Raw genomic sequence first — 21,250 nt, forward strand, 5'->3', positions numbered from 1 at the left:
AGAGAGGAATCAGCAGAGGGGGAGGAAGAGGCAGAAGGCTGCCTGTCATTTCTCAAAGCAACACTGAGTTGCAGGAGCAGGAGGCAGGTAGCAGGGGGTTGGATTTAACTCCAGAGGAGGAGGAATTGGCTCCACCTGAGTCTCCCAGAAGTAGGAGGCAGAGCAAGTGATTACAGCAAAGGAAGACCAGCTGGAAGCGGGGGTGGGCTCGGCATATATCTGGCCTTGGATGGGGCCGGAGGCCAGTCGAGTCAACTGACTCTGATAGGGAAGAATGAATGTGGGAGGCTCTGTTTGCTGTAAGCTTGTAATTGCTAAATAAAGCTAAAGGAGTTAAACTGCCAGCTTGCTGTGTTATGCGAGAGATGTGCTAAACCTAACAGGCATTTTCCAGCATCTCTGGAAAATCATCACTTTTGGACCACATTCCAAGGCCATGCAATGTCTGGAACCCTATTGAAATGAAGCACCGATCCTAGTTCTTTTGCTGTTCCAGATGTGCAATGATCTGGTCATATCATTAATATTATTTATTAAATCCATCCGAAGTTCACAAGGTGGTTCGCAACATAAAAATACAAAAGGAGAACAAAAACTAATGAGAAGACGACGTGATATTTCCTCCATGAGGTTCCAGCCTAGAAGCATGAAGACCACACTGTGCTTTCTGAGGCTGGTTCTCCTGAATTTAAGTGGCAGCATTTAAACGTGGTACCATCACTTGTGGCTAATTCCAGACTGTAGCTATTTTGTGGATGGGATTCCATGCTATACCAGCAAATTTAGGTTGTGCAATTAAAGCAGATTTGATTATCTTGTGCAACAAGCCTGCTTCAAACAAACAAACAAACAAACAAACAAACAAACACAGATCCCGAACTTTTGGTAAGGGAAGTGACAGGGAGGAAATGCACTGGAAACTGCAGAATAGCAATTGTTTGATGCGATGTCCGCACAAACTTTGCGAAAACGAATTGGGTGGGATGAATGCTCCACAAACATGTGAGAGATGTGCTAAACCTGGAAGCCTGGAAGATCTCTGCAAATGACACACAGATGTCTCCCTGCAATAAACACAAAAGGGACAACTGGCAAAGATCAGGACACATCTCTTAAAAAACAAAACAAAACACCAGATTGCTTCCTGGATAAGTTAACGTTAATCCCTGGATCACATTTGTACATGTGTGCACAGCTACATGCAAATGTGTGATAACACGCAAAAAAAATTCCAGTGTGTAGGGAGCAGAGGACCCCAGTGACAGCCTCATGTATGTAGTTTGCAGTATATACATTGCAGAGCAAATGTGTTGTGTGAACACAGAAGGACAAAGTTGACAGGGATAAAGAAAAACCAGGCACTCCTTAAAAAAGAAAAATTAGGTCCTCCAAACTAACTTGTGCAGGATTCTCAAGAATTCATGGAAATGCATGCATGCACTTCCCAGACAGAAGCCGAAGTGTTCAGTGCTCTAGCTGTTCCTGGGTTTCCTGTGCTACTAGGACAGCTAAAGAGGCATTCACAGCTTCAGTTTATTCTCTGCAATGGCACTGAAGATTTGCTGAGTCATTGGCACGTAACTTTTTTCCGAGTCATCTAGGAAGAAGAGGGGGTCCTTGATAGTGACAGGGTCAAATCCTTCCTTCACCAGTTGACTTTTGAGCTGCTTAAAAGTGCCTGTGGTCTCCAGCATGTCCTGTGTGAAAAAGGGCACTGGGGTGAGTACAGAATCATGAATGATGCCCCACCTGTAATGATCTCAGGCAGGCAACCAAGTCGCGATGACTCTCTGGCAGTTTTATCTACGTTTATTTACAAAAACAATACATCCAGAGCATGGCTTCTCGCCTGCTCCCATTGACGATAGTTGGTCAGTCTGAATCTCCGCCCCTTTCACAGCAGGAAGGTTGCCAAATTCCCGCCCTTCCCCTCTTGCCCTTCCATTGTCCTCTGACCTTATCCAATCTCCTAGAACGGAGAATGAGAGGTTGGCCTTCCCCCTCCCCACTTCCACTTGACTGACTCTCAGTCCTCAGCTTATCTGCTGATTGCCTAGCAATGCTCTGGCTGCCTCCTAACTCTCCCGCTTCTTCAGAGCTAACAGGGTTTAGTGAACAGGAAGAGGCTGTGGCAGAGAGAAGTCCTGAATCAGAGGCAGAAGCAGGAGAGGAGGGAGGCCAAGAAGCAGAGATGAGTCAGGCTGGTGAAGAAGCACAGGTGTCTCCCCCTCCTGTTGCGACCTGTTCCTTTCCCCACTGGTATCTCAGAACCAAGAAGGCATGAAGTGGGAGGAGCAGAGACAGGCATGCAGGCGCAGTCTCATATTGCTTGGTGGAAGAGGAGGAGACATAGACAGCTGTGGGAAGGTGGGGACCTTCACTCTCCTCATAGATGCAAGGCCTACTGAAGAAGAGTTGGTGTGCTCATTAGGCTGCCTGTCACTCCTGCGCAGATCCTGTTTTTTTGTACCAAAGAGTTAACTTCACATGCTCCATGTGATTTACTGATGGCTCACTCCTGACAGCTAAAGACATTAATAATGCAGACTAAAGAGTGATGCAACAGAGCCACACCTTACCCGGATGCGAATGAAGCGAGGTATAGCATAGTTTGGCAAGCAGTCCTTGGCATGGGCATACACCTCCTTCCCATCAAAGGGCAGCCCATCCTTCAGGCATATGGATGCCATCCCGATCTTTCCTTCGTGTCCTGGAACAAACAAAAAAGAGGAATGTTTTAAGGGTGTAGCCACACGTTGCACACAAATGAGGATAAAAGACAACCCCAATGGGGGTTTCTTCTAGGGGGGATTCCCAGATGTGGCAGCATCCCCATCACAGCTGTTCTGTCTTAAACTGGATGTGGAAGCAGAGCTCTGCTTCCAGAAAACTAAGACTCTGTGGCCAAGTGTGCAGCCTTCATTTCCTCTGCCCCAAATGTTGGAGGGGGACAGTTTTCACTGGGACCATTATTTGTGTGAGAAAGGTTGAAATACTACCAGGGCCGGCTCTAGGGGTAGGCTGGGTGGCGCGGGGCGCCAGGGCGCGCTACACGGCGAAGCCGCGCAAAAACCACGCTGCGCCCGCCCACCAGTCACGGGAAGAAACGGGGGCGGGGGCGCTGGAGCGATCCGCGCGCCATGGCACCAGGGCGCCCGACCTGCTTAAGACGGCCCTGAATACTACTTCTCCCTGCCCCACTGCACTTCACACACACCCACACACACAATTTTTGTGTGCCAGGGGGAGGGAGAAAAAGAAAGCATCCAAAGGCAGTGTTAAAGAAGAGGCTAAAGTAGGGGCAGGGGGCCCTGTGGATCTCCATATGCTGTTGGGCTGCTGCTCCTGTCATCCCTGATCACTGGCCATGCTGACTGGGGCTGATGGGTTAGAGTCCAATAGAATATGGAGGGCTGCAGGTGCACCATCTCAGGATTAAAGCAGTAAAATTAATTCCTAGAGAGGAGGGAGACCATAGAGAAGGAAATGGTTCCACTGCCATGCCTAGCCCTGACCTGGTAAATGTTGAGTCCTCAGAGGGTGAACCCCAAGGACTTTGATGAGCAGGCAGGGTCCCTTAGAACTAGCACTGAGGATCCCCTTGAGGGGTCTTGTCAGGGAAGGCCTGCTGAAAAACCCTTGGTGCTATCAAAGGAGGAGTGGGAGCCACCACCACCCCAGTCCTCAAGAACACCAGCATTGAAAGATCTAGGTCGGAGGGAACATTTTTTCATATGTGGTGGACTTGTAAAAGGGTAAAAGGGTATTGGGAAATGATCCATAATGAATTGGAAAAAAAATGTTTAAAAGTACTCTCCCCCCCCAAACCAGAGTCCTTTCTGTTGGGGATATTTCAGACTGAAATTCCCAGGTGTCAAAAAAGGTTGTTTATGTATGCCACTACTGCGGCCCGTGTTTTGTTAGCACAAAAATGGAAAATGAGCGAAGTCCCAACTAAAGAAGAGTGGCAACTTAAGTTGACAGAATATGCGCAGCTTGCAGACTTAACATATAGAATAAGAGAACAAGAATAACATATGTTTAAAGAAGATTGGAAAGCGTTTACTGAATATATGGGAAATAACTGTGTACAGCTGGAAACGCTGGCAGCATAAAGAAAAATTCAACAGTGTAAATAAGTTATGATGCATGTAATAATGGAATACTGAATGGTATAGATTCTGTAAGATATGCAGGGATTTATGATATGTAAAATGAACAATGGAAAGAGAAGAAGGGAAGTCATTGGTATCTTAGGTAAAGGTAAAGGGACCCCTTACCATTAGGTCCAATCGTGACCGACTCTGAGGTTGCGGCGCTCATCTTGCGTTATTGGCCGAGGGAGCCGGCGTACAGCTTCCAGGTCATGTGGCCAGCATGACAAAGCCGCTTCTGGCGAACCAGAGCAGCACACGGAAACGCTGTTTACCTTCCCGCTGTAGCGGTTCCTATTTATCTACTTGCATTTTGACATGCTTTCGAACTGCTAGGTTGGCAGGAGCTGGGACCGAGCAACGGGAGCTCATCCCATTACGGGGATTTGAACCGCCGACCTTCTGATCGGCAAGCTCTAAGCTCTGTGGTTTAACCCACAGTGCCACCCACATCCCTTGGTATCTTAAGGATGTATAAATGAGTACTTTAAATTGTAAAACAGAAAAATTGTGTGTGTGCGCGCGTGCGTGCGTGTGTGCGTGGAAGATCCAGGTCTGTGGCTGAAGAGCAATTTCATTGGCATTTTGGGGGGCTTTAAAATTTCAACAGCGCCCTGTGCAGCATAAAAATTCAGCGCCCCTTCACCTCTCCATTTCTGTTGTTTCATAGCTGCCAAGTCTCCCGTATTCCCCGGGAAACCCCCATTTTTCCAGCTGTCCCCAGCCGAAAAAAACTGATTTTTTTGTTTTTCCCCAGTTTATTCTGGCGCGGCGGCCATTTTGGAACTGGGTAGAGCAGCATCAAAAGTCGCTTCTGAGCATGCTCTGCCCAGTTCCAAAATGGCGGCAGCACTACTTCCAGTCTGCTACTTCCGGTCCAGTCCCTTATTTCTCAGGCCGGAACTTGGCAGCTATGGTTGTTTGTCATTGTTGTGGTGCCCCCTACAGGCACCCTCTTGATTCAGCGCCCAGTGCGGGCGAACCAGTCTCACTACCCTAAATGCACCTCTGCTACAGACTCAGAGTCAAAACACAGCTCATGAGTAAAGAGTCTCCCGAGCCTTTCAGTTGCTGGAAACAGCACAGGTCTCTGGCTCCTGATTCTAGTTCCTGCACCTTGCCCGAACTCCCTGCGTTATTAACCTTGGATTGTTGCCTGATTTGGCCTCTAGTTCATATCTTGGACCTTGGCTGACTCTCCGTGCTTGACCTTGGTTTGTTTGGACTGTGCTCCATCTGCAACCCTGTCCCTGCTGGTGAGCGCTTTTCCTGGTGCTTCACTTGTCACACCTAACTGCTCTAGACGTGCAACAGTTGCACCCTGCACCCTGTACCCTGATGTGCAAATGGACCCACCTTCAGCAGTAAATAATAAAACACGTTAATGTCGCTTTGGGGGAAATTGTATTCTGTGAAAATTGTTCCTTGACCTACTCCTAGACTATACGGAGAACCCAGTATGACTCATTCTTTTTCTTGCCAAGTGAGTTTTCTCTTTCAGATTGTTTTTCTCCTTTTTCACATGTTCCAACCCTCCCTTATGCATATAGATTTTGTAGTTGTGAAATTATTACTATCATCTCCTTCTGTTGTTTCAGAAGCTAGCTTAGGCACCTGCTTTCTCTGGGCTGCTTTTCTTTTATTGTATTTATAGGGCGGCTGGAATTTATGGTTTGCATCGTAGGCTTGGAATTCATGTTCGGTTTTATGATGAATTTTTCATAGTTCTTTTTATGGCTGGTGTTTACATACACCGCTTAAATATGATTTTTTTTAAAAGCACAATATACATGACATGAAATAATTAATTAAATAGCCTTGTAAATAGCCACTGGCCTGGGCTTGCCGGTGGGACAGTAAAAATTGCTTGTTGGCAACCAAGTAGGGATCATGTTGTAAATAGCAAAGAAGTTGGTTCTGGTCTTTCTGGCTTTTAGCTATGTCACAAATAACCACATTCTCTACATTAGAGGGGAAATGGTCAGTCCCTCTTGCACCCTGGGAGGTGAATGGATTTTTGTCCCCGCAAACATTTTCATTGTCCACAGTACAACTAAGAATAGATTAAAAGGTTACATTCGAATATGTCTGCCTGTAGCACAAGGCAGTGTGCGGACCAGAGAGAAAGATTAACCTAACTGGTATCTTGATCTCAAATATTTGTGCTAACACATCTGCCAGAGACAGTGGCGCAATGTCATGGTTTGTGACTTTGCTCTGATCATTGTGGGCGCCCTTCTTAGTAGTGGGGTAGGAAAGCTGGAAATAATGCCAACGTATTTCACATCTGGCAACCAATGCACCCCTTTGGTTTCAGATAATGTAGACTTGATTCTGACCAAACTAAGCCTTCTGATCTATATTTTGCCATAGGAGGCTTAGTTTCGTCAGGATCAAGTCTACGCTTCAAGAGTTAACACAAAATACATTACTTCTGGCAAATGAGCCACCATAGCTGCTAGAGGGCCATGAAAATTTGTGTCGCAGGCTTTGTAGATTTGTCTACCCATGTGCTATCTGAAACGAAAGGGGCACATTGGTTGCCAGATGTGTGTTTTTTCCAGCTCTCCTTCCCACTGTAGCTACCAAACACATCTTAGCTAGCAAAACGCATTTCACACATGTCACCAGAGACATGCCTTCCAGCTTCTCTTCCACTCTTCGTGCCACTGATGGTATTAATGTGGGACTAATAGAAAGGGAGAAGGGCCATTAGGAAAAGGAAGAAGAAGTGGTATACCGTAGTTTGTGGCCAGGGCAAGTTTTCTGTTCGTGTTACAAGCCGATGCAATCTATTGATGTGAAAGTGTTGCATATTACATTCACTGTCTTATATCTCTTCAGTGGAGAAACAGCATATAAAAATAAAGCAGCATTTCGAAATAAACACTGTTGACCTAACGGAACTAACTCATAGCTGCCAAGTCTCCCGCTGAAAAATGCGGGGTCAGCAGCAGCGCAGCATCCGGAAGTTGCTTCTACGCATGTCCAGACATGCGTAGAAGCGACTTCCGGTGCCGCTCTGCCCAATTTCCAGTACCCAGACATGGGCAGAGCGGCACCCGAAATGGAGCCTCCCTGGCAGGTAGGAAATCCCGGGGATTTCCAGGATTTTTTTTTCTATTCAGGATAACAGCGGGAAACGGGTTAAAATCCGGGGGTTTCCCGCGAAAAACAGGAGACTTGGCAGCTATGATCTAACTGTGATTCCTGCATTGCAGAGGTTTGGACTAGATGACCGCTGGGGTCTGTTCCAACTGTGATTCTAAATCTCTGTCCACCACGTTCTGCAGATCCACCATAAGGAGAGTGGACAAAGTGTGGCTATTCCACAATGAATGCCCAGTGTGGAAGTGTTGTGGGCAAAGGACATTTTTTTCAGTGGAGGGGGAGGAGGAGCAAGCTGACGGCCATACCTTCTGGGGCAGATGGGAGCTGGAGCCCAGCAACATTTGGAGAGGCACAGGTTCCCCACCCCCCTCTGGTTTAGATGGAGTGGTTCAATCCACCTTGTGCTCTATAGACCAGGGGACTCACAGGCACTTCAAACCATGACTGGAGATGGTGCCAGTGTGCAAAAATGGCAGGTACAATGGACTATCCTCAGTACCTCTTCCCTTAGCCTGCTGCTGTGGAGCAGATCCTCTGATGCCACAGGTGCTAACTTTGGCTGCCCAAAGTTGCATTTAAGAATGGCACTTCAGGACCCACCTGGCACTGGCACTCCATAGACATTGGCTTCCTGAACCGACTCCAGCGTTGCCAAGGTTGTCTCAACCTCCGTGGTGGCCACATTCTCCCCTTTCCAGCTGCAGAGAGAGGTGGACCGTTACCATTTGGGGAGGAGATCATACCCATTATGTTAAGGAGCAAGTACCATAACATTTCTTTCCCGCTCTTGAGTGTTCAAAGTGCTTTGTGTACAATATTGTGCTGTAATCTTTAAATCCGTGGAGGGTGGCAGGAAGGTTGTGGGGGCAGAGCTGGCCATTTAAGCCCCATAATAACACAGCAGAATAAACCAAAGCAGGCACACATTCCTCCTTCTTCCTACGCCTTCTGCTAGCTCAGAGTCGGCAAGAGAGCAAGCAGCAACAAGCGAGAAGGAGGAAGAACAGGACCAGGAAGTGGGGTAGGAGAGCTGGGGGGGGATTCACATCCAGCAACGAATGTGCCCCTTTGGTTTCAGATACGACATGGGCAGATGAGTGTAAAAAGCCGGGACCCAAATTTCCACAGCCCTCTTGTGGCTGTGGTGGCTCATTTACCAGAAGTAATGTATTTAATGTTCACTTTGGAAATTTATACTCGATTCTGACCAAACTAAGTCTCCTGATGTGTATTTCGCTAATGCTAAATGCATTACTTCTGGTAACTGAGCCACCATAGCTCATAGTTGCCAAGTACCCCGTTTTGCCCGGGAAACCCCCCGTATTTTCTTACCGTTTCCTGCTGGTCTCCCGAATGGATTTATCTCCCGTAAATCCCCCAGAAAGCAGCTCCTGCTGGTGGCCATGTTTCTGGTGCCGCTCTGCCCATTTCCAAAATGGCCGCTGCGCCAGAAGTCGCTTCTAAGCATGTCCGGAAGTGCGTAGAAGCGACTTCTGGCACTGCAGCCATTTTGGAAATGGGCAGAGATGCACCGGACGTTGCTTCTACGCATGTCCAGAAGTCATGCAGAAGCGACTTCCAGTGCCACGCTGCTGCTGGTCCCGGATTTTTCAATCCGGAACTTGGCAGCTATGCCATAGCTGCTAGAGGGCCATGAAAATTTGTGTCCCAGGCATTTTAGATTTGTCTACCCATGTACTATCTGAAACCAAAGGGGCGCATTGGTTGCCAGATGTGAAATATATTGGCATTCTTTTCAGCTCTCCTACCCCACTAAGGAGGCTACCAGGATCGGCAATGGGGCTTTCACATGAGGTGTGGGTCTCAGTAACAATCTGACAGTGTTCATTGAAGATCAGAACCAGAAACTTCCTGGCACATTGCTTGTTTTCATGCCTCCTTTCAACATCACAATATGAATGCTCTGCACTGAATAAAGAAATTTACAGTACATGTGTTTCTGTAATCTTTCTCGCTGAGGTGTTTGCTAAGGGCTCGTTCACACTTCCACTTGAAAGCACAGGGCTCAGCAGTTTCCCACTTGTGCCATGCTTTCTGCGCATGGGTTCGAGTGATTTTGCCTTTGCCCTGTCATTTTCCCCAGGAAAACCCACTCTTTAGTGATAAATCAGAACAAACAGCAATGCGCGGAAAACCCAGTTGCCATTTGGTGCTTAAGATCGAGTTTCCGCAAGGGGTGGAAGGGGGCAGAAGCGGGGCAAACAGAGGCAAGGACAAACCCTGAGATTCAAATTGCGGGTCTTTTTGCACCGACAGCCACATCTCCTGTTGTTTCCCCCCTCAACCATTTGCTTTGAGGGCTGCCGGGTATATTGCAAAGCAAAGGGGCAGTGAGAATGCCGACAAGCAGAAATTTGCATCTATGAATATAAATAAGCAAATGCAAATTTCATGCAGGCTTGTGTCAGGGGCCTGTCCCCGAGACATTTCAGTACTCCCCCTGCTTCTAAATATACCTTGCATAGATTTGCACTGTGTTATATGCTATACCTGCCACAATGCCAACACAGATATACCGTATTTTTCTGTGTATAAGACTAGGGTTTTTTTTAAACCAAAAAAATAGGTTTAAAATTGGGGCTCGTCTTATACATGGGTAGTGCTGAGGGGGTGTTTTCTTAATTTGGAGTCTCCCCAAAAAGGGGGCATCTTATACATGGGGAAATGTGGTATATATCAGCTGAAGCTGCAACCTCACACTCCCCAAGACCAAGGCAGCAGATCCCACCCCACCTGGAGAGGTGGGACTCACCGGTAAGTGTCTCCTACCCGGTCCTGAAAATATAGAAAGCCATCATGGTCTTGCATCAGGAGGTCGCCGCTGTTGAAGTAGCAGTCTCCTTTGGTAAAAACGTCCCGGAGAATCTTCTTCTCAGACTTCTGTCGGTCTCCTGCGTAGCCAGAGAACGGGGTATGGCTAGTGATCTTGGCCACCAGTAAACCTGTCTCGCCTTGGAAGAGAAGGGAGGAGAACCTTGGTAATTCTGTCCTGTTTCCCCCATGCCCCATAACAAATCAATAGAGTGGTGAAATTGACTGGATCAGACTACTGTAAACAATTTCACTCATAAAGGACAATGTTTTTAGAGTACAGGAGCTGAATGAAAGAGGTAGTGTTGCATGCCTTCCCCTTGAAGTTTACCCCTCAGAGAGCTACCATTCCCAGCATCCCCTAACTAACTACAATACCCAGAATTCTTTTAGGGAAATAATGCATTTCAAATGTTTTTTAAAAGTATAGTGCCTACACAAAAGTGCTTTTACCCCTTTGGAACATTACTGGTCTTAAACTGGATAGTTCCTTAAAAAGAACAAAACCCTTTAAATTTTCATTTGTTTCTGAGTTGGTTCATAATAATAATAATAATAATTTATACCCCACCCATAGCTGTCAACCCTCCCTTTTTTTGCAGGAAACTCCCTTATTCCAAGCCACAGCTGTCAACCTTCCCTTTTTTTGCTGGAAATTCCCTTATTCCAGTGCCGTTTCCCGCTGCTATCCTGGATTGTTAGATATACCGTAGACCAGGCACCCCCAAACTGCGGCCCTCCAGATGTATTGGCCTACAACTCCCATGATCCCTAGCTAACAGGACCAGTGGTCAGGGATGATGGGAATTGTAGTCCAAAACATCTGGAGGGCCGAAGTTTGGGGATGCCTGCCGTAGACTGTCCCCAGGACCGGTGAGGCTGCTGATCCCTTATTTTCAAATCTGAAAGTTGACAGCTATGACCCCACTCATCTAGCTGGTTTTCCCGTGCCACTTTGGGCGGCTCCCAACAGAATATTAAAAACACGATAAAACATCAAACATTAAAAACTTCCCTAAACAGGGCTGCCTTCAGATATCTTCTAAAAGTCAGATAGTTGTTTATTTCCTTGACATCTGATGGGCAGGCATTCCACAGGGCGGGTGCCACTACCAAGAAGGCTCTCTGCCTGGTTCCCTGTAACCTTACTTCCCGCAGTGAGGGAACCGCCAGAAGGCCCTCCATGCTGGACCTCAGTGTCCAGGCTGAGCGATAAGGGTGGAGATGCTCCTTCAGGTATACTGAGCCGAGGCCATTTAGGGCATTAAAGGTCAGCACCAACACTTTGAATTGTGCTTGGAGATGTCCTGGGAGCCAATGTAGGTCTTTCAGGACCGGTGTTATGTGGTCTCGGTGGCCGCTCCCAGTCACCAGTCTAGCTGCCACATTCTGGATTAATTGTAGTTTCCAGGTCACTTTCAAAGGTACCCCCACGTATTTTATATTTAATCATTTGTAAGTCACCTCGAGTTCTCTATGGGGAAAAGACATTCCAGAAATTCTATAGACAATCTTAAAAAAAATAAAAATATTCCTGTAATGTGCCTAAGAGTTTTGTGGACTGGGCAATTCCTATGTAAAATTAGTGCTAGAATGTGATGCTGGACCCAAACACACACACACACGCCAAAGTGAGAAACCTAATTTCTGAGTGCTGAGAGATGTTAGGAGACCCCACAAAGAACTACAGTTCTCAGTACCCTTGCAAAACTACAGTTCCCGGGAGTCTTTGGGGGCAAGCCATGGCTTTTAAAGTGGCATAAGAGTGCTTTAAACATATGGTGTGGATGTAAATGTGTGCTTATTTTATTACCTGTGGCCACTGGGATGCAATATCCTTTCTCGTCCCTCACCGGCTCATCCTGGTCAATGTTATATTGAACCAGTTCGAATTTTGCCAGTTTCTAAAGTGGAACAGATAGAAAGGGAAGCATGAGATGATAAGGCATAAATTCAAGGCAAGCATGTTATAACACCAGGATCATAAAGTATTTTATGGAATCATAGAACTACTCTACAGGAAGGGGCCCAAAGGGTCTTTGAGTCCAACCCCCTGTAGTGTTGGAACCACAGCTAATCATTGACCTCAAGCAAAGATAACCAGTGGCCCACAGGCTGCCTCTCCTTGGCACCTGGACTGTGGCCTCTCCACCTCTGCTCTCCTCAGCACTGCCCCTGGAAAGCGAGGGTTGCACAGCTCCGGACAGAGCCACCTCGAGCTCCTTCGACCAGCAACACCGACTCCCCCCAATAGTGTGGTAGGAGAACTTAGTTTGTTTCCTGGGCTTTCTAGATTCATCTACCCATGCACGTTCTGAAACCAAAAGGGCACATTTGTTGCCAGATGTGAAATACCGTACTTTTCCATGTATAAGATGACCTTTTCTTTCTGTAAAATAAGGTGCAAAAACGGGGTGTGCCTTATACATGGATAGTGCATAGGGAAGATGGGTGATTGGTTGCAGCCACGAGCTGCAGCTTGTCAGTGGCAATTTGGTGGGTGATTGATGGCTGTGGCAAGGGCTGCTGTGGATTGGCTGCCGCTGCAGCAATTGGGTGTTCAAATGCCGGCTACTGTTTGTGAGCGGACAGATGCTTGCAGGCTTCTGCGATGCGAGCGATTTTCTGGTTTGTGATTTACTGTATTCCCAACCCCCCAAAAAAGCTCCACTACTCTCGTCAATCCTCCCCCCAAAAAGCTCAACAACTCTGGGCCATCTGCCCCCATTAGGTCCAGTCGTGACCGACTCTGGGGTTGCGGCGCTCATCCCGCATTATTGGCCGAGGGAGCCGGCGTACAGCTTCCAGGTCATGTGACCAACATGACAAAGCCGCTTCTGGTGAACCAGAGCAGCACACGGAAACGCCGTTTACCTTCCCGCTGTAGCGGTCCCTATTTATCTACTTGCACTTTGACGTGCTTTCAAACTGCTAGGTTGGCAGGAGCTAAGACCAAGCAACGGGAGCTCACCCCGTCGCAGGGATTCGAACCGCCGGCCTTCTGATCAGCAAGCCCTAGGCTTTGTGGTTTAACCCACAGCGCCACCTGCATCCCTGTTGGTTGGCATTATTTTCTGAAACCAAGAGGCCAGAGGGAGAGTAACTGCTTCTGCTAAACTGGACAAAGGTGCGCTCAACATCTCTGGCCAGTGTTGGGTAAAGCTGCACTTTCTGCCCTTCTCTCAAAAACATCCCTCAAGATGCCACCTGGGAAAACTCTTGGATCTTTCTACAAGCCTACGTCACTTTAGCTATCATGGCTTCCCCCCCCTTCCTCTGGGAATTCTGGGAATTGTAGTTTGGTGAGAGTGCTGGGGATTATTCGTTAAGAGGAACCTAGCTGCATGCCGCCGCTCACAGAACTACAGTCCCCAGAGTTCCTCTTGGGAGGGGTGATTATTAAACTAAGTCACCTTATGCACATTTATTTGCTTTTCAATCGAGGTAATAAATCACTGTAAGGTTTTCAACTGAAAATAGTTCAAAGTTCAGGACTGAATGGATTAACTTTACAGTGTTATGTAAAGCTTGTGGGTGTCAGAAGATTTTTCATTCCGTTGCCCTGGACTTTGGAACCTGCTCTTTGATTTTAGTTTATCTGAGCAGGTGCTTCCGCAAAATGTTGCAACATGAAGTTTAGGACTCGAGTCAGCCATGCCCTTTTCCAGGGCATTCCATCCCATTCCCTCTCCCTGCTGGTTTATGATTCTCCCCACTCCACCCTCAAGAACAACCTGACATAATTCTGTGCCCGAAGAGTATGCAGAGCCCTCATTGGACTCTTTCCCACCCCCCAAAATGTTTCTCTTTTTTTTGTACTTCTATAAACCTTGGAGTTCCTGGGAACCTGCTGATACATCTTCCTTGTTTGTGTGAGTACTGCCACTTTGGCTTCAGAAGGAACCACACTTAGAAAATTGAATTTACTATTACTACAGTCGTACCTTGGAAGTTGAACGGAATCCGTTCCGGAACGGAAACCAAGGTGCAGCTTCCGATTGGCTGTAGGAAGCTCCAATCAGAAGCTGTGGAAGCCCTGTCGGACATCCGGCTTCCAAAAATAGTTCGCAAACAATCACTTCCGGGTTTGCGTCATTTTGGAGCCAAAATGTACGAGAACTAAGCTGTTTGAAAACCAAGGTATGACTGTGTAGACAAGTAGGATCCGCAACAAAATGTTGCAGCATTCCAGTCACTGCGCTCCATTTCCCCAAGCCAGTGACACCTTCCCTCTTCTATGTGGAGGGTGACATTTCAGCAACATAAGCAATGGCACTGGCAGCCTGAACATCAGGAATAGAGGGAATTATGTAAATGGCAGCAGGGGACCAAGGTGGCGCTGTGGGTTAAACCACTGAGCCTAGGGCTTGCCGGTCAGAAGGTCGGCGGTTCGAATCCCTGTGACGGGGTGAGCTCCCGTTGCTTGGTCCCAGCTCCTGCCAACCTAGCAGTTTGAAAGCACGTCAAAATGCAGGTAGATAAATAGGAACCGCTACAGCGGGAAGGTAAACGGCGTTTCCATGTGCTGCTCTGGTTTGCCAGAAGCGGCTTTGTCATGCTGGCCACATGACCTGGAAGCTGTACGCCGGCTCCCTCGGCCAATAATGTGAGATGAGCGCGCAACCCCAGAGTCGGTCACGACTGGACCTAATGGTCAGGGGTCCCTTTACCTTTACCTTTTACAATACATGATATAATGTAATAGAGAAAGGAGTTTGCTAACTTTGCAGCTGTCTTGCATTATCTCACCCCCCTCGATCCATCCATATTGAATTGGCTGGCATTTTCCTTTTGCTAAATTCATATATTAATTAGAAATATTTTCTGGCACACTTTGAAACACTTTATTGTGAAATGTGCTTAATCAAAAAGAAAGAAAGAAAGAAAAGCACTTAGAAGTCCTAGGTGCCAAAACATGGTTTAGCAAGTTTGGCTCAATGGTTATTTTCCTTCCCCTCCCCTCTCTCATATAGGACTCCTGTGACTTAAGCCCTGCATCTCAAACAGACATGCCAAGGGGTGAGGTTTCTCTCCTCCCTGCGTCAGACATGCCAGGAACAGCTTCACCTCCAGGCTTCTTGTTTACTGCCCAACTCTTCAAAGAACAAAAGCCCTAATCTCAGAATACCTTGTGGGACTCTTACCTTTGCACACGAGGCTGAATTCCAGCCAGGCAAAGGTCAAAGGTTTCTAGAAGCAGCCCCCACCGCCCTTTGAAAAAAAATACCCCTATCTCTCCATCCATGAAAACAGCAGGCATTATCATAGTACAGTGCAGGACACTCCAGTCAGGTAAAACCACATGAGAAGGCTGAGGCAGGAGCTTTCACACCCTTGAACTGGAATAACAATAAAGGAAAGGAAGAGAAGAAAGTCTCTCATCCCCAGCCAAAAGGTGATTAAGACTTAGAAGGCACCAACGGCAAACAGTAAAGGTAAGAAAATGGGAAAGGACCCCTGGATGGTTAAGACCAGTCAAAGGCGACTATGGAGTTGAGGCACTCGTCTCGCTTTTCCGACCAGTGTTTGTCCACAGACGGCCTTCCAGGTCCTGTGGCCAACAGGACTAAACCGCTTCTGGCGCAACGGAACACCGTGACAGAAACTAGAGCGCATGGAAACGCCGTTTACCTTTCCGCCACAACAGTACCTATTTATCTACTTGCACTGGTGTGCTTTTGAACTGCTAGGTTGGCTGGAACTGGGACAGAGCAATGGGAGCTCACTCCGTGGTGGGGATTCAAACTGATAACCTTCTGATCGGCAAGCCCAAGAGGCTCAGTGGTTTAGACCACAGCATCACCCGCATCCAGCAAACAGCAGGGACAGTGCTCCCTGCCCTATAGAAAAATAGGTGCCAGTACTCAACATGAAATTGTTACATAGGTGCCACACTTTTCAACAAAAAACCCAAGAGGTGCTAGTACTGTGTACCCTTGAGTACCCCCTGAAAAAAGCACTAAGTAGGGTTAACCTTGTTCCACAGAATCTTAGGGTTTTAGAGCATAGAATATAGGTCAATGAGCAGGAGAACTTTGGATAAGCAGCTGATTAATGATGGCAGCAGGAGTTGTCAGAATAACAACCCACTTCCAAGCAAGGCACCAAACTTTCATGTGGTCTTCGTGTAGCACATCAGATCTTCCCCACCCTGTTATCTGAAAGGTTGCCAACTCTGATTTGCCGTACTTAAGAGGAGGGCGCTATAGCTGCTCTCACGGTGCCTTGGAAACACGAAAAGACTCCTCCGCTCATGACATTGCAAGCTTGTATTCCGCAACCGCACCTGCCCTGAGAAAAGAGGCAAATAAAATGGTTCCTCTTCGCAAAGATTGAGGGACAATGTGTGCCTAGGCAGCTGCCAAATTATCCCGCTCCATATCATTGTGCTGCACAAGTCGGCCACGCCTAATGTACATAGCGTCTCAACTATTACATATCTGTCAGCTTTATTTTCATGAAAGGCACCTGTGGCTGTCACAAATTGCTACTGTTGTGAATTGGCAAGTGGGGTGGTGGTGGGGCAGGCCGTATGCCTGAGTCCCTTCTAATTCCTGAACCTATCAAGGATTCAACTGCTGGAATAGCCAGGCAAGTTTCTTGGTAATGGCAACCTAAATATGGGTCATTAACAAAGGAAGTGGCTCTGTGCCAGAGAGAAAATGGGTGGATTGCTCTCCCTCAACTAGGCGTTAGTTAGAAAGACAAAAGACCCAAGTTGTGTGTGTGAACTAGAAGCAGCTAGGCAGCTGTAAGACAGAGCCATGCTTGATTTCTGCTGAAATCCAAACCTGTAGCCGTTGGAGAAGCAAGACCTTCTTGGGGTATTCATGCTGTGAGCCCCTCCATTGTAGGCGCAGGTTGTATATATGTGTAAATAAACCAGATATCTTTAGGACTTTTCTGGAGTACAAGAAGAAGGGTCCCTCTCTACAGGGGATAACACAGGGGAGTTAAGGGAGGGAGGGGAAGGAGATGGAGGTTGGATAATCAGGAAGAACACACACTTGTTTTCACTGCATTTGCTTAGGTTTACTTTCAGTAGGAAAGGAGGAATAAGGCAGGGGTAGCCAAACTGGGGGGCCCTCCACAGCTGTCATTACCAATGGCCAGGAATAGGGCCAGACGATATACCAATATATTGTCCAAAACTGGTTTGAAGTCTATATTGTGATACTGGCTTCGTAATTTTTGACCTGACAATATATTATTATTATTTATTGAATTTATATACCACCCTACACCCAGGGGTCTCAGGGCGGTTCACAGAATAAAATCAAGTTATAAAACAACAAAATACCTAATAAAAATAAAAACAGCAACCCAATAAGCCCCCCCCAAACCCCCCCACAAATTGTGTGTGTGTGTGCGCGCGCGCTATGCAAAAATCACAATGTGGGCAAAACAGTGAAGCCAGCCAATGCTTCTCTTGATTCCTATAGCCCCAGTTAACTCTGCTAACTCAGCTCTCCCAACCTCATGCAAATCATAGGAGCAGGCACCGGCAAAAATCATGATGCAGGCAAAACCGTGAAGCAAATGCCTCTACATAGTTCCATCCTTATTACGGACATTGCGATATATCGTTATATCACTATTTGTTTAGCTGTTGATATATAACAATGTTGAAAACCAGCTATCACTCAGCCCTTGTCAGGAATCCAGTCCAATATCTGGAGAATACCGCTTTGGCTACTCCTGGACTAAGGTTTTGTGCCAAAGTCTTCACAGAAAAGGTGGCTTTTGAAGAGAGAATTGAAGGCAGCTTTAAGAGACCAGAAGATGAGGTGTGCAATTAGAGTGGAGTGTTTGGGGATGGGACCTTGGAATTCTATAAGACATTATTCGTCTAGCTCCTTCCCTTTGACCTTACTGCCTTGGGTGACTCTGCTGGGAGTATGAGATTCCCGACGGCTTCGCTCACAAGGGTCATAGGAAGGTGCAAGCCAAGGTGCACCTTGCATCTTGCATCACCCTGCTCTTGCATCACCACGACAAGGTGATGATCCAGTGAGTGAGACAAAGAATGATCCAAGAAGTCCTCAATGGCAGAACAGGCAGGTGATAACAAGCGGTATGTTACAACGGCTGTGAAGGCGGATGAAAGCTGCAGCAGATAGGATCTACCGGTTCGTCGTGACTACTCATGCCATCAGAACAGCGCCCTACTGCGAAGACTGTGTGTTGATCAGCGTGCACTGATCTACACACATAAAACAAATTCACGCACAGGCGTCTTCCAAAAACCCAATCCAACACTGTGAAATTGTGGGTCCAGAATTGGCCCCCACAGTCACTTATGGACTCATTGTTAAAACCGTGTTTATGGAAGACAGTCCTACTCGGCTACGAGTGATTGCCAAAGAAGAAGAATATAAGACATTATTTATTTAGACATTCGGGATCAACACATCCTGGAAATTCCTGCTTAGCTCTCATTACCTTGTGGAGGAAGTTTGTCTTTCCCATGGCTCCAACCTTCCCGATGTAGTTAATAAATCCAACATTCCCCTCCGTGGCTCCATAGAATTCATGGATTTGGATAGGACTGAATCGGCGCAGGAACTCCTTCCAGACCTCCACACGCATGCCGTTGCCGATTGCCATTTGCACACAGTGGTCTCGGTCGCTGTCCGTCTGTAAGGAAACACATCGACGTGATCACTGCAGTTCAAAAAAAGCTGTATGAATAGCCATTTCGCTGGTGATGAGTGGGAATCGCTCCAAGTGGTTAAACTTGACATGAGTCAACAGTATGATGCAGCAGCTAAAAAAGCCAATGCAATTATGGGCTGCATCAATAGGAGTATAGCGTCTAGATCAAGGGAAGTAATAGTACCACTGTATTCTGCTCTGGTCAGACCTCACCTAGAGTACTGTGTCCAGTTCTGGGCACCACAGTTCAAGAAGGATACTGACAAGCTGGAACGTGTCCAGAGGAGGGCAACCAAAATGGTCAAATGCCTGGAAACATTGCCTTATGAGGAACGGCTTAGGGAGCTGGGTATGTTTAGCCTGGAGAAGAGGTTAAGAGATTATATGATAGCCATGTTCAAATTTATAAAAGGATGTCATATAGAGGAGGGAGAAAGGTTGTTTTCTGCTGCTCCAGAGAAGCAGACATGGAGCAATGGATTCAAACTACAAGAAAGAAGATTCCACCTAAACATTAGGAAGAACTTCCTGACAGTAAGAGTTGTTCAGCAGTGGAATTTGCTACCAAGGAGTGTGGTGGAGTCTCCTTCTTTGGAGGTCTTTAAGCAGAGGCTTGACAGGCATATGTCAAGAATGCTTTGATGGTGTTTCCTGCTCGGCAGGGGGTTGGACTGGATGGCCCTTGTGGTCTCTTCCAACTCTATGATTCTATGGTTACACTAACGAACTTTCACAAAAAGAACGACTTGTCATGCCCTGTAAGTTTCTGACTAGATTGCTGCAATGTGGGGCTGCCTAGGAAGACTGTTCAGAAGCTTCAGCTGGTTCAGAAAATACAACAGAGTGGCTGCAAACTTGTAGAGAATAGGACAAAGGGCTCACCCACACTTTCGACTGAGCCATAGTTTGACCATATTGTGTTAATTGCGCCGGGTCCAAGAGCTGTTTTGATACATGGTTGTGCCTTGCAAAAATCCGATCCTACCCACTGAAATTCATTAGATGTGCAGAAAATCAGAAGAGGGATTTTGCTTAATTGAGCTTCAATTCACCAGATAAGATTGGACTTTGTGTGTGTGTGCAAGGCATAGCTGAAGAACAACAACAACAAATCTCTCCATCCAACCTGGAGAAATTAATTGGTGCACAATATGATCAAAATATGGGTCAAGCAAAAGTGGATGAGTCCAAGCTGTATCTTGTGGGTACTTAAAGAGCTTCCCTATTCCATTCCAGTCTATCGTATCGTATTCAGATTATTTGATTGACATCACACACCCTCGTCATACATGGTTTTGGGGCAACTCACAACCATTTGAAACACAAGACACAGTAAAAGAAAGGTGGAATCTAGACACATAAAAAACAACGCTGTGAGAAATAATTTTTTTAAAGAACTTTTTCAAAAATATATTGAATATGCCATAAGCTCACCATCGCCACCTAGCATCATATTGCACTTAATGCACTTAAATGTTATATTTGCAGCTGTATAGCAGAGTCCAAAATCAACATACTGTATATTCCTGCGTATAAGACTACTTTTTAACCCAGGAAAATCTTCTCAAAAGTTGGGGGTCGTCTTATACGCTGGGTTGTACTTCTTATACGGTGAGTATATCCCAAACTCTATATTTTAACTGGAAAAGTTGGGGGTCGTCTTATATGCCCAGTCATCTTATACGCCAGAATATACGGTACTTTAAATTACAAACACCCACTATTATTATTATTATTTGAATTTATATACCGCCCTATACCTGGAGGTCCATTAAACCTTTTGGTCTCAATAGCCTTGTAATTCAATACACAGATATCACATCAACTGACACTTTCTGCAGGGTTTTGGCTCACCAGCTACCGTAAGCATGGGAATTGACCGACACATCCAAACCAAGAAGCATTGAACTTTCTGCCTTTTGAATGTAATGAAAATGATGTATAGATTGCATTTAACACCATCAAAACTTGTTAAAATGTATAAGGCAAGATCTAACAAGTGTTGGAAATGCAAAGAAAAGGAAGGTATATTTTACCATATGTGATAGACTTGTAAAGAGGTAAAGGATGTCTGGGAAATAATATATAATGAGTTAAAGAAAATGTTTAAAAACACTTTTGTTAAAAAAAAAGCCAGAAGCCTTTTTACTGGGTATAGTAGGTGAAGAGATACCAAAAAAAGATAAAAAACTGTTCATGTATGCAACAACAGCGGCAAGAATCCTCTTAGTGCAAAAATGGAAATAAGAAGAAGTACCAACGAAAGAAGAGTGGCAGATGATAATCATGGACTTTGCGGAACTGGTGAAGCTGACGGGAAAAATCCGAAACCAGCATGATCAAGTATTCCCAAAAGACTGGAGTAAAATTATACAATATCTGAAAGATCATGGTAAGCAATTCACAACACTAGTAGGGTTATCTGAAGACTTGTAATGAGATTTCTTTCTTTCTTTCTATATTTATTTACATTTTGAGGTATTTAGTAATGAGTTATA

At 46.2% G+C, this 21,250-nt stretch overlaps 1 protein-coding gene across 1 annotated transcript in view; it reads right to left on the reverse strand.

Annotated features, from left to right (window-relative positions):
* Positions 1 to 231: 231 nt before the first annotated feature.
* The window catches only part of LOC118094140 (long-chain fatty acid transport protein 2), a 34,003-nt gene continuing 12,984 nt past the window's right edge, over positions 232 to 21,250 (reverse strand). Inside the window, exons 5-10 of the mRNA XM_035134180.2 lie at positions 18,540 to 18,734; positions 11,911 to 12,001; positions 10,039 to 10,237; positions 7,866 to 7,963; positions 2,580 to 2,710; positions 232 to 1,697 (exon numbers count right to left, since the gene is read on the reverse strand). Coding sequence (XP_034990071.2) covers positions 1,521 to 1,697; positions 2,580 to 2,710; positions 7,866 to 7,963; positions 10,039 to 10,237; positions 11,911 to 12,001; positions 18,540 to 18,734 — 891 coding nt within the window. The 3' untranslated portion in view covers positions 232 to 1,520. The remainder of the gene's footprint in view (positions 1,698 to 2,579; positions 2,711 to 7,865; positions 7,964 to 10,038; positions 10,238 to 11,910; positions 12,002 to 18,539; positions 18,735 to 21,250) is intronic.

The sequence above is a fragment of the Zootoca vivipara genome, chromosome 13 (assembly GCF_963506605.1).
Source record: "Zootoca vivipara chromosome 13, rZooViv1.1, whole genome shotgun sequence".
Classification (NCBI taxonomy): domain Eukaryota; kingdom Metazoa; phylum Chordata; class Lepidosauria; order Squamata; family Lacertidae; genus Zootoca; species Zootoca vivipara.